Source organism: Trachurus trachurus, assembly GCF_905171665.1.
Source record: "Trachurus trachurus genome assembly, chromosome: 1".
Classification (NCBI taxonomy): Eukaryota; Metazoa; Chordata; class Actinopteri; order Carangiformes; family Carangidae; genus Trachurus; species Trachurus trachurus.
In genome coordinates, this window is record NC_139891.1 from 19,120,018 (window position 1) to 19,134,229 (window position 14,212).

The 14,212-nt window shown below is 38.6% G+C and overlaps 1 protein-coding gene across 1 annotated transcript; it reads right to left on the reverse strand.

The window, feature by feature from the left end:
• Positions 1–914: 914 nt before the first annotated feature.
• LOC310985891 (solute carrier family 22 member 7-like) lies at positions 915–13,734 on the reverse strand (the record flags this gene model as incomplete). The annotated part of the gene is made up of 16 exons (XM_083971560.1): positions 915–957; positions 1,053–1,259; positions 1,334–1,442; positions 5,642–5,856; positions 6,104–6,213; positions 6,317–6,440; positions 6,580–6,748; positions 7,027–7,181; positions 7,425–7,528; positions 7,613–7,991; positions 11,331–11,440; positions 11,569–11,692; positions 11,792–11,960; positions 12,064–12,218; positions 13,075–13,178; positions 13,354–13,734. 16 exons carry the CDS (start codon positions 13,732–13,734, stop codon positions 915–917), a joined length of 2,658 nt encoding a protein of 885 aa, XP_083827686.1.
• Between the last annotated feature and the right edge of the window lie 478 nt (positions 13,735–14,212).

Below are 14,212 nucleotides of genomic sequence, written 5' to 3' on the forward strand. Positions count from 1 at the left end.
GTGGACATACCAATGTTGGAGTTAAAAGTGGATAAAAACAGTACTCACTTCATCTGATTGTGCTCAAGGCAAGCATCTGCAAATTTCATGAAGACTGAACATTCATGAAATGAAATCATGTTTTGGAGGCAAAAAAAAGGTCAGGTATTTCAGATCAGTCAGCTGTATACTACTGTGTTTTACTAATCACTCTACTTTAACACTGTAGCTTTATTTTATTTTCCTATATTATTCTACTTTACACCATCTTCCACATGTTTTGAGCCTCATTTTATGTATTAAATGTGCCATATTATATGCATCTGAATGATATTATTATTACTATTATGTACATGGAATAAATGCTTCAAACACACAAGTGTTAAACAGTTGCATGTTGGTTTCAAATATTTATTGAGATTTGCTCAATGAATTTGTTACAAACCAGAGAAAATTTACAATTGTAGAATCAAATGTAATTTCTTTCGTTACTTGGAAAACAATTTGTTGTAAAGGAACAAACTCAATCCATCATTTGAATATATGTAAATACATTATCATAATACATAATCAGTCTTGTTACTTTGTGCGGTTAAAAAAAATCAGTTTTTTTTTCTCTTTCAAACATCATACAGGACCCAACATATCAACATACTGTATCTCTATAAACTGTTTATAGAGATATTATATTGTACATTTAAAACTAAGAAATGTAGTTTCCTGCTATAGCCTAGGTGTTTTCACAAATATCCTCTTTTGAAGAATAGGAACAAATGAATGGGGTCATTGTGTGGCATGATTTGATCACTTTTATTGTAATGCTTATTTATTGTAAAATGCTGGAAAACCTGCATGATAATATGCTAGTATTTTGTGAACAGCTTGTTTCTTCTGCTGTGTTCATACAGGGTTTTTGGTTGCAATGATATAAACATTCAAGGCGACGATTTCTCATCTGATGTGGAGACTGATCGTCTTCTGAAATACACACACACATAAAACGTTTTCATTTATTTTTACTGTGCTCATTATTTGGAAGCATTGTGAGAGTTATAAATAAGAACCAGCAGTACCTCGTCTGTTCCACGTCCTCAATTGTCTCTGGTAGACGGACGTTTCGTGTCTCTGGAAGAAAATATGCCGACATCCCTGCAGCAAAGGACACTAGGAAGAAAACAACACTCGGAAGTGAGGGCCACACGTCCTCCAGAAGCAAGATGAGTGGGGATATAGATACACCTAAACGCGCAACGAAGGAGCAGTAACCCAGTCCATTTTGTCTGTGAAACACAAAAACACATTTGTAGTGATTCACAATTACAGCCCCCTTTAACACTGATGGATAAGGACTGACCTAAGGACTGTCGGGTAGAGCTCTGTTGTGTACAGAAATACAGCAGTAAAAGATGCCTCTGAAAACATCTTGCCCAGGGCTCCTACAGCTGTCCGATACATCCCCATTTCTGAAAGAAAAAAGTAAAACAACCACCATACAAGGTAGAGCTAAGAGTACATTTTACCTCCACTTCTTGTAGTATTTCAAGCTGTGTTGAATGTGAAAATTTGTCTGGCAAACAAAGTTCTCCTTTGCGCGCACACACACACACACACACACACACACACACACACACACACACACACACACACACACACACACACACACACACACCACAATATGATCCCTGAGACTTTTACTTGCCTTGACTGTTATTGTTAATGTTTATCTATCTATCTCTCTATTTTTTCTAGTGTCTGAGTTGTGAGCGGACAAAAAAGGTCTTTTAAGTTCAGCAAGTTAACTTTTTTTTTACTTATTTACTTGTTTCTTGGGTAATCAATAATCAAAAAATGATTTTATTCCAAGTTTAGCTTTTTCTGTTTTTGTTATCTGGATTACAAACGTATTATTTTTTACAGACTAAAATGATTTAACTTTTCACCTGGACTTCCAAACTATTGTTTAGAGCAAAAATATAACTAATTAAAAATATTCAAAAATAATTCACAGTAAGAGAAAGGACTTATAGTTTAAGGGTTTCATTTAATTTTAAACATAGAAGGGTGCAAACTATGAAAGGTTATTGTCAGGGCCGGCCCGTGGCATAGGCCGTATAGGCAAATGCTAAGGGCGCCGTCCATCCATGGGGCGCCAGCGCCACAAATGGGAAAGAAAATAAAAGTGTAACTTTCACTATTTTTATAACTAGTTGGTACTATTATTTCTTAATACAAAAAATAACCCCACGTTAATTTAAATGCAAAGCAATACCTATTAAAAAGTAATAATATAATACAGGGCCGGTTTTAGCTATGGGCAATATGGGCGACCGCCCAGGGCGCAATCTTTGTGAGGGCGCACGAGCGCTCTCCAAAAAAAAAAAAAAAAAGACAAAACAAAACTCGCCGTCAAGTTAGTGGAGTGGTCGCTGGGGCGCCCCTATGTCACGTCAACTTGCTGCTGAGAGTCATAGGCCTACTACAGGTTGTGTGTGTCAGGAGAGGCGAGGGGGGAGGGGGGCGTGGGGGATCAACTCGCGACTGCTGAGGTCTCACGTCGGATGCTCCGCCGGCCCAGAGGGCTCTCATGCGGGGAAAGAAAGGAGGGTTAAGCGCTAAACTCCTCGCCCTGAAGTTGGCTTCATTTTGGTAATGTTGCTATGGGATGCCCAGCAATATTCCTCTTCTTCCTCTTCAATGTCCGGTCTCTGGTCAACAACATGAATGAACTGCGACAGGATCATGTGTTAAAAAGGATCCTGGACTGTCATGATGTTTCTAATGAGCTGGTTTAACAGCAACGTCACGCTGTTTCCAAAACCACACCGACTTCAGCAGAGAAGTGAGTTTAAGCACATTTTTAGTTTAGCCAGATGGAACAGTGGTTCCTTCCTGTCATTACTTTATATTCAAAATATCATCATGTTGCTGGCCCTACACTCACAAACAAAAACTATTTTAAATTGTGTATTTTTTTAGAGGTTCAGAGGCTGTAGTCAAGCTGCTCAGTTTTAATATAGCCTAAGCCTATAATTTTATGTGATTGGCTATTTAAAAAAAAAACATTTAAATATGGCTGGATGATCAATAACAAATTAAACTGTGGTTTGACAAATTCAAACACATTTATTGATGATTTAATTTAAAGGAACCACCTATAAGATCATGTGTAAGATCAAATTCTGTGTTAAAGGCGCTCAGGCAGGTGATTTTGAAATACGCTAAAAGTAATCCAGAAAGTACTATTAGTATTACTTTACTTGAGTAATCGAAATGCATTACAGATTACAGATTTTGGGACATGTAATCAGTAATCTGTAGGGGAATACATTTTAAAAGAAACCCCCCCAACACTGATTATAATATATTCTTGTGTTTGTTCGTTGGTTTTTTTTTTGTTTTTTTTTTGGGGGGGGGGGGGGCACCAAGGGATGGTTTCGCCCAGGGTGTAAAACTAGCCAGGACCGCCTCTGATATAATATGTTACAACATTACTTACTAAGTCGCCCCCCCCCCCTCTCCCCACATGCCCATTGGTACTGCCCTCCGCTCTCCCCGCAGTCACACACACAGCAGAGGTACCTGTCTGCAGTGGGAATGCTTTCAAGCCGTTTTCTTGTTAGAAACGCCACATTTTTAATTATATGTGTGGATACTCGTTTGCGCGACCGTCTCGATATGTTTTTGTTTATATTTCGGTCATTTTACGCCGCCCTTGACGACCTGTCAATCAAAAGAACAGCTGTGAAGCGCTTCGAACCCGCAGGATCGTTAGGAGAGAGAGAAGCAGTGAGGAGGATGAAGGTGCTTCAGAGGCTGAAAGTTTTGACTCATTTGATGAGGAAGATATTGAAAAAAGAAGAGAGTTGAGACTTCAGCCTGCTTAGACAGCAGGGCCACAGCTCCAGCTCTGTATACAGATCACTGAGCTCTCAAACCATTTTTTTTTACCTCTCAAACAGCACCACAGTGACAACACATATAGGGTACATTATATAGGTTAAATATTGTAAATGTTGTGTTTTTTGTCTGTTTAGTTGATATTTTGTTTGGAGAAAAAAGCTAATTTCTCATTTAGGGCTACACACATCTCATGAAGTTTGAAATGTAATGTTAAGTCAATATTTAGCTTCTTTTGTTTTACATTTGAGACATTTGGTGAAAATAGAATGACAGATAACATTTATGCTAAAAAAGCAATTTCACAAAATTTCATTTTAACTTGTTTTCCACACGTATCTATTAGCTTTTTTTCATACAGTATATTCCACTGCTTTTGTGAAGCTAAGACTTTCGTATACCCATTTCAAGCATCACAACAGGTTATTCTCATGACTGTAGACTATTTTTTTTCATGTCTTCACCCAGGATTTACTTTATGACATTTTACTGATTGTTGTGCAAGTTGTGTATCTCGGGGTCAGAGGGGACACACTGCTACGTTATCATTATGATCATTATTGATCATTGTTGGGGGGGGGGCGCCTGGGAGTAATCTCGCCTAGGGCACCAAAATGGCTAGAGCCGGGCCTGGTTATTGTATTTCAGTTTGTTGGTCGAAGCAGTGAAACAGTTTGAATGTAGAGATAAAGGGATGTCCAAACATGACGCACTTTAGGAGGATGTACAAAAATATAAGTTACAGGGAAGGAGGTGTTAAACCATAACGGACTGTTTACTGGGTATCTAAGTTTATCTATTATTTATTTATTTACTCACTACGTATTCATTTAGTTGGTTTACTGTTTTTGTTTTGTCTTCCTTGGTTAAAGCAGAAGTAAGTGGTCCGGTCGTTTTCGCTAATGCTGCATTCCAGGCAGGCTTTTGAAATCGTAAATTACAACTTCAAGTCACAACTTACGACTTTGTAGCGTTCCAGGCAACCCACTCGTGTTTTTCCGACCTGTTTTACCGGTGAAAGTCACTATAACGGCCACTCGTAACTTCCGACCCGTGAACTCGTACCAGATCGAACTGGTACGACTTCACGGTCGGAAAAATACGAGTTTCCTTGAACGCACCATAACAGTCCTCGCCCCTACGTCGCCACATTCACGGCGTCCCTTGGCTGCACACACAGCCCTGCATGCAGTTCTCTCTCCTCATTGGATAAAAACTGTAGGATACGATAAATGTTTTCTCCTCGGCTCAGAGCAGAGCAGAGTGACTGACTGACCCGTGTTTCAGTCCAAACACTCTATGTAAGTGATTGCTGTCGGAAGATATAACTATTTAAGACTTATATTAACACAAATATATCACTTACTTCTGCTTTAACTACTTAGAAGTATTATCGTCAAAACCTACATTTTAAAGAATTTATGGATTTTTATAACAAATATATTGTATTAGTTATTTTATTAATTAATGGCAGCACATTTAAAGGGAGCCAAAGGATTAATTAATTTTGGTTGAATTACGGAGAAGGGGTGGGACTACATACGTTTTTAACTTAAGCCCACTCCTTTTCAGACATGTGAAGAAAAGTCTGCAAAGTCCAGCTGCTTGCTTTCATTGTTTCCTTTTCTTTCTTTCTTTTTACTTACTCTATTTTACATGTTCAAAATAAAGATTTAATTCACCCTTATTCACCTTCATTCACCCTTGTTGTTGTTATAACCTCAGTTTTTCAAAATAAAAAGACAGACCTGAAATGATGATTTACCTTGAGGGATAAACATGTTGCAGATTATGCACAGTCCGGCCAGAAAAAGTGCTCCAGCCTCACTCAGCCTTCGACCTACTGTTTTAAAACTAAAAAAGATCAATACTTTTGCTGGGATTTCAATTGCACCGTAGATGAACTGTGTGACATAAATGTTCAAACCAAACCCACTGACATTCAAGCTGATTCCATAATAAGTGCAGGCCACTCCAAACCTATGAACAGAAAAGCAAAATAGAGAGTTTATACACCTGATCCAGACAATACTAGTTTCTGAATGGCTGCAAGGTCTTGAGCTGTATGAAAATATCAACCAAGACTGCAGTTGTCTATTTCAGGACCTTGGAGTGTTTCAAGTTGAAGATACTGGACGTGTCTCATGAGGTCCATAGAACAAGTTTTTAAATGTTTCTAAGGCCTCAGTTGTTTGAAGGTGAAACCAAAATAAACATCGTTCTGTACCACACAATGCCAGTCAGTAGAGCCAGTCTCCTCATTCTGGGAGTCCTCACAAGGTCCAGATAGGAATATTTTCTGTTTTCATTTTCTACAAGTATGACTTTGGTCAGGAACTGAGAGGGGGAAGGAAAAGGAAAAGTTAAATGTGCTGGGGCATCCATCTTTGATTAGTAATAAACAGATTATGTAAAAAAAAAATAAAAAAAAAAGTTGTACCTCAGGCTTCAGGTCAGTCATGAACTGCTCTCTGTTGTTGATCTTTGCACACTTGCTGAGGTAATAATGAGCACTTTGGATCTTTCCGTTGCTCATAAGCCACCTGGCGGAGTCGGGGAGCCACCTGCAACAACATTTACTTTGATAAACAGATCTTTCATCCAGACTAATGAGTCACATCCTCGCTTCATCAAAACTAACTGATCTTTAAACACTTTCATTATAACCTATGCCAATACATGGGACAATTATTTTTTTATTACCACCAGCAGATCATTGCCAGAAGCATTGGGCTGGTTGCTACGGCGCTCAGGTGCCTCCAGTCATTCACAAAATAGGCCACAATGGGAAGCAGCGCAGTACCAATGCTCCAGTCCAGGCTCATGAAGACGCCCACTGCAGTTCGATGCTTGATGTCCACCCATTCAACGCCTAATATGAGCAATGATAATAAATGAGTCCTATTAAAATATACTTGAATATAATTATGATAGCCTAGTGGACAGTTTAGCAGACCCAACATCTTCTTGTTTGTATTCATTGTCGTGTTTATTTATGTATACACAAAAGTCAAACGATACGTAAACGTGTAATATAATTTAGTTCTGTAGAATAATTACTTAGTGAATCACTGAATACTTTCTACATGAACTGACGTTTGTTTTTGTTTTCCAAAACGTACAACTACTAGAACACAAAGTAAAACTCACAAAGGGCAAGGGTGACTACACTTATTCCAGATAGTCCCAAACCAGTGAAGAACCTCATGACAGCAAACATGATGAAATTGTAGGAGAAAGCACTTGCATATCCAAAGACTGTGGTTATCACATAGGACACAAGAAGCGCTCTTTTCCTGCCAAACCTTTGAGACAAAAAATAGTGATAATTGATCTCTTAATAATACGTTCAAATGTACAGTGTGAAAAAACAACAATGGTTTATAGATTTTCATTGAGTGGTTTTTAATGGTCAGTATACTGCATTGACTATAACTGAGACCTCACAGGACAACAGACTGGATTACAGACTCCATACAGGTGCTGAGATGTACATGTATGAACACAAATATAAAGGTGCTTGATTTGAGAGCTTAAGACATGAACACCTATCACTAAGATATCCAAATACTGCTGCTCCGACCATGACTCCAGTGAAATAGATTGTGGCTGTGAGTCTGTTCACACTTCTCTTATCACAAACCAGATCCCACTATAAAGGAAAAACAGAAATCAGACTTTATTCAATGCTTTGTATGTGTAAAACAATAATAATGAATAAATAAATAAAACTTACCTCTGTGGCCAGACTTGATTTGAAAATGGTGTTATCATACACCCATCCATTCTGACATGGCACTGTGGTAATATTGGTGTTGGAGGAGTTGAGCAGCAGATGATACTGAGGCTCTGCAAACATCTGACAGGAGCTCAGGGTCCCGTCCTCCTGGGCTGGGATACTGACAACAAGCCGCTCCTGCAGGGATAAATTCCTAAAACCAGCTCCATCATCCAGAGAACTGATGTTGCAGTGGTGAATGGGAATGGCGGCAATGAAATTGTTTAGCAGAAAGTGAAACGGCAGAGTCATACGAGGTATTATTAACATGATGATGATCCCCATCTGGAATTTCCCAAAGCCATCCACCTCTACCAGCACATTTTCAAACTTCATCCTGCGAATAAGCAATGCAGCACTTCCAACACGTCACTCAGAGAACAACTGCAAATATCACAAAGAACGTTTGAAAGCTGCTAGCCCTTTGGATAAGGTGAAAAGCTGGAGGTTAATGATCAGCTCTTGTGTGTGTGAATGTGTCATAAGATAATGAAAACAAACAGTTTCTGCTCACTTGAGAGTGTGAAAATAGTCTGACAAGTAACATATTTTTTTTAAATCAATAATTTCCCAATCACCATGTTAATACCATATACAGTACTCTATCACTGAGCAATACAAATCTCCACCTGGAAAGATTTAAGGGAGGATCGTTGTCTAAAGGTTAAACACACTTGCTTGTTGGAAGAAATCAATCGAATAAGTGTCACAAATATTCAAAGGTCACTGAACCTTTAAGAATTGCATATTTTCGGTTCAGGAATCAAATAACCTAAACAACTAGTTCTAACTACAATCAAATTACCAGTAGAGATTTTCACATTATCTAATATCTAGTTTGGCTCAACTCTGTGTCTCTTGTTTAACAACAAGCAAGGAATTTATCTGGTGCAATACCAAGGAGAGACTTGTCTACTTGTACAACACATTTGCATTCAGAGGGAATTTAGGAATAAATTACACCACTGTATAATTTAAAATTGAATTAAATATATTGTTGATTGTAATTTTCATTTCATTTCAACACAGCAATGTTAGGGACTAGGGATTAATTAAGGACTATGTGAACTATGGTTCACAAAGCTCTCACTGGCCTGGCAGCAAACAGTTTGATCTCAACAGTAAAATATTAATCCAAGACTCATTTAAACTCTGGATTCATTAAAGCTGGACTCTCACTTTTTGAGTGAATGAAAAACTTACATTCACCATAAAAAGATAATATCACCTATTACAACAAAGCCTGGTCCCCATCCATGCAATTTATCCAAAGCTGATCCCTCCAAACACTACACTGTTCATTCTTTCTTCTTTTTTTTTATTCCCAACAAACTCAACACCCCTCAATATGCCTGCTCAATACCCCTTGTCCCAGTTCCACCCCTTGCTATTTGTTTTGTAATGTCCTGTAATTCCCCCTTGCCCCGTACTGTTCTGTACTTGTCTAAGTGTCCTGTAATGTGTGCATAAATGTTCAATAAAAACATAATCAATACAAATAAAAAAATAAAGCTGGACTCTTTAATGTGTTAAAGTTTGATGGCAGCACTGAATACAGTAAAATCTCCAAAAGGCCAACAAGCTTATAAAAGATTCTTCACAGGGCAGACTTTACAACACACTTTAGTATGTGTATGTATCAATCTATTCTAATGTCGAGTGGGTATTCATTGAGAATATGTCTGGGAATATGACATACACATAATAATAAAATATCTGTCAACAGTTTGATAAAAGCAACAATCACATTCTCATTTAGTTTATTTGTTACACTTTTCTTTGGTCTCTTCCTCTGTTGTTTTCAACTGTCCAACTCTCTGGGGTTCAGCACACAATTTAGACAGGACGACTCTGGACATGTTAAATTCTGACAGACTGTAGGTTCAAGCCAGTTGGTTCAAGTACTGTCATTGTAACATCAATTCATCTTCAATTATCAACTGTCTTTAACCAGCTTTTATCAAATGTCATTCTAAGTAGCATCAGTGATGTTCATTGACTCTCCTTCTTCCTTGTTGATCTGCAATACAGATGAAACTTTAATCAGTCATGTTTTCAGGAGAGGACATTGTCAAAATATTCTAGTAACCATGCTTGTTCAAAGTTAATTGAAATACACCGGTGAGGTGGGTAATTGTTTACAGTGCATTCAATCTTCCCTAAAAGTTGTTTCATCTTTACCTTGGTTTCTCAATGTCTTCGATGAACTCTGGCAGTATTGTGTTTAATGTTTCAGGCAGGAGTGATGCCACCAATCCAGATGCAACTGCCACTGCACAGTATGTGACCTCAGGGAGGAGTTGCCACACGTCCTCCAATAGCATGATGAGTGGGGATATGGACACGCCCAGTCGCATTAGAAATGAGGTGTAGCCTAAACCATTCTGCCTGAAAAAGCAAAGTCAGGGGTGAACTTGTGGTACATCTGCTGCCAGAAGAACAGAAGATCATTGTTATGAGACTGGTTACATGATTTTGCTGATGACTGACCGTACGACTGTGGGAAAGAGTTCAGCTGTAAAGAGAAACATGATTGTGAACGAGGCCTCTGACAGAGCTTTTCCAAGAACAGCCACCACAGTCCGAATGATCCACTGATCTATGGAAAAATATGAAAAACTTTGATCAAAAGTAATGTCAGGTATGTAGAAAAGCAAAACAAAACAACCATATTAAATTATTAGATTAAAGCAAAAAAAAAAAAGACCTTTTGAAACAAACATGTTGATGAAGAGACAGAGCCCGGTCAGTAGCATGGCCCATGTCTGACCAGGCCTTCTACCAACTTTCTCCAGGAAGAAATACACACCGATCTTCATTGGCATTTCAATGGATGCAAATATAAACTGTGTGAGGTATGGATTTAATCCAAACCCAGTGATATTTAGACTTATCCCATAATATGTAAATGCGACTCCATACCTAAAAAAGGAAAAGAAAACCTCTGTATTAATTTGACCCTAGTGCAGGATAAGCGGTATAGAAAATGAATGAATGAATGAATGTATTAATTTGTCGATTCTAACAGCAACATGGTGGGATTTTATTGGGGGGCCACTTGGTGTCAAACATTTTTCAATTAAATACCATATTGATATTATATATATTGCATATTGATATAGTATTAAAAAAATGTATATTATTCATAAAGACATATATCTTACATGATTCCTATGATTGAGTTGTGTAATTCAAATACATTATCACTATTTTCAAGTGTTTTCTAGTGCTTTAGTTTAGTTGTTTGTATAAGATATTCTAAAGCGCAGAATAATTGAAACCAAAAACAATCAATGTTTATCAGTGAACAAAAACAAACACAATAGTACAACAGTGTTGTTACAGTAAATATGTGCGTTACACAAGTCAAATGCTAATGAATAGCACATTGTACGACTTTGACAAAAGTATAGTTTGACTGCAGAACTGGAGCCAGGCAATCATTAGCTTAGCATGAAACTAGAAACAGGAGGAAAAATCAAACCTGGCTGCATTCAAAGTTCAAAAAACCACCTACCCTGATGATCACTGATTAACATCCACAAAGAAACATGTGGAAAAAAAAACAATTGGGACTTCAGAAGATACTAGAGGCTAGTTGTTTACCATAATTACAGTCTATACCCCAGGCTAAGACAATCATTACCCAGAGGGTGATCTCTTCAAATTCACTTACCCCATCACCCCTGAGCATATAGCAAGTTTCCTAATTTGTGGAGTCCTGAAAAGATCAACAAAAGTGTACCGCCTATCTCCAGTTTCACTTTCTGCAGATTCAAGTAGCGCCTGTGAGGAATGAGGGTAAAAACACACAAATCCAGTCAGACAGTTCATTTTATTAGTTCATGTAACTCATGCTTTTTGTTACTATTAGGTTGTCTGCTATCCAAAGTGAAAACAGCAGTGAGATATACATTTGGTGTGATGGTGGTCATGCAGGCTTTTCTGTTGTTCATTTCTGCACATTGCATGATGTAATCATGAGCAGCATCCGCCCTCCCACGAGCCATGAGCCACCGAGCAGACTCTGGAAGCCACCTGTGGAAGTGTCACAGGTGAGTGGTGAGTGTCTCACCACTTTGTACCAGGAATCAGCTTTTCGTGCTGTTGAGTGTGAAACGTATGAAATGTAAATACCTCCACGCAATGATGGACAGTAACAGGGGTGAGGTCACTGCCAGAATGAGCATATTCCACTCATTTACAAAGTATGCAACTCCAACCAGAAGCCAGTTCCCAAGTGTCCAATCCAGACTTATGATTACACCAGAGAAAGTCCTGTGTTCAATGCTGAACCACTCCACATCTGCAGAAACATCACAAATAGAAAAAACAAACATATGTGAACAACAATTTTTCTTTCTCATCTCAGTCAATTATTTACATTGTTTTAACACTATCCAACTTACTTAGAACAAAGGAGATGATACTTATTCCTGCAAGTGACATCCCTGTGAAAAACCTCAGGATGACAAACATCGTATACGATGTGGAGAAAACACTTAGCACCGCAAACATCAGGGATGTTAGATAAGAAACCAGCAAAATCGGCCGTCGCCCAAATCTGTTCAGGAAAGGTAATGATGAATAAAAGTATCCTTCAAAGAGATTCATAGTCCACAGAAAATAATATATAACAGTAATAATAAGTCACATGATGGGAAATATTTTACATGTGTGACCAAATAATTTCACATCCCATTCATTTATAATCAATTTAGTTTCTTTCTTTTGTTCTGATTTAATTGTCAGTTTGTTTTTACACACTTCCTACTTAAAGCAGAAGTGAGTGATATATTTGTGTTAATATAAGTCTTACAGTAAATAGTTATATCTTCCGACAGCAATCACTTACATAGAGTGTTTGGACTGAAACACGGGTCTCTCAGTCCCTCTGCTCTGCTCTGAGCCGAAGAGAAAACATTTATCGTATCCTACAGTTTTTATCCAATGAGGAGAGAGAACGGCATGCAGGGCTGTGTGTGCAGCCAAGGAACGCCGTGAATGTGGTGACGTAGCGACGAGGACTGTTATGGTGCGTTCAAGGAAACTCGTATTTTTCCGACCGTGAAGTGGTACCAGTTCAATCTGGTACGAGTTCACCGGTCGGAAGTTACGAGTGGCCGTTATAGTGACTTTCACCGGTAAAACAGGTCGGAAAAACACGAGTGGGTTGCCTGGAACGCTACAAAGTCGTAAGTTGTGACTTGAAGCTGTAATTTACGATTTCAAAAGCCTGCCTGGAACGCAGCATTAGCGAAAACGACCGGATCACTCACTTCTGCTTTAAGTTGTAATTTTTACTATAAAATTCATGATCAACAGCTACTTTTCTCTGAAGGTTTTAACCTCATCTTAACCTCATCTGTTACAGAGAGTGAAGGATGTTACATACCGTGTTTTTTCACTGACAATCTTACCTGTCACTGAGAAAACCAAATAAAGGGGCTCCGAACATAACACCAATGAAAAAAACTGTGGCAGTTGCTTTGTTCATCCCTTTTCTGCTGCACACAAGATCCCACTAAGTAGAAAAAGTTTAAAATGTCACAATATATTTGCATATAATAGGGAATATCACAAGTCCTAAACCACAGTGATTACTTTTTGTCATGCATTATATTCACTGTACTGTTGTTTTATTCTAACACATTGCATCATTGAGGATCAGATCACACTTTGAATTGAATGACACTTACCTCTGTTGCCAAAGTAGATTTAAAAGTGCTATTGTCATACACCCATCCATTCTGACACTGCACTGTAACTGTATCCTCACTGCTGTTGTCTGTAGACAAATGTTGATATTGGAGCTGTGAAAACATCTGACAGGAGCTCAGAGTCCCGTCCTGCTCGGCTGGGATGCCAGCTGCCAGTTTCTGTTCTAGAGTTAAATTCCTGAAGATGCCCCCATCATCCAGAGCACTGATGTTGCAGTGGTGAGCGGGAACAGCTGCCATGAAGTTGTTCAGGAGGAAGTGGCATGGCATAGTAATTCGAGAGAAGAGCTGAATCAAGATTAACCGGATTTGGAATTTCCCAAATCCATTAATGTCTGAAAGTATGTTGTCAAATTTCATTTTTGCTGCATCTGCGTAGAGTCAGAGGGGAGGAAATACGACGTAATCAAGGGATATATACCAGCCCGGTGTTAATCATTGTAGTTCTTCTGTTAAGACTTGTGGAGTTAGATAACATGGGGTGATGTCACTGCAGCTTTGACGCCTTCAAAACCTTTACTAGTGTTACTAGGCATGGGCCGGTTACTGATTTGACTGATTTACAAACTTTTGTCCCTCCAAACCAGTTGTCAAAGACAGACAGATGCCCTCATCAAGCGTGTAGGATCTGGTATAAAAATCAGCCTACACCAGATGGGATAAATTATGAATGGTCTGTAGGGTGAAGATCCTGTCGTGGAAATATTGGTCCTGCCGGTGGCGAGTCAAAGAACAAGACAGGAGAGGTAGCATGCACCCAAGTTTATTCTCCATTCTCCACAGAGAAGGGGAGAAGGGAACAGAACACAGAACTACATGGCAGGTAGCAGTTCAGAGT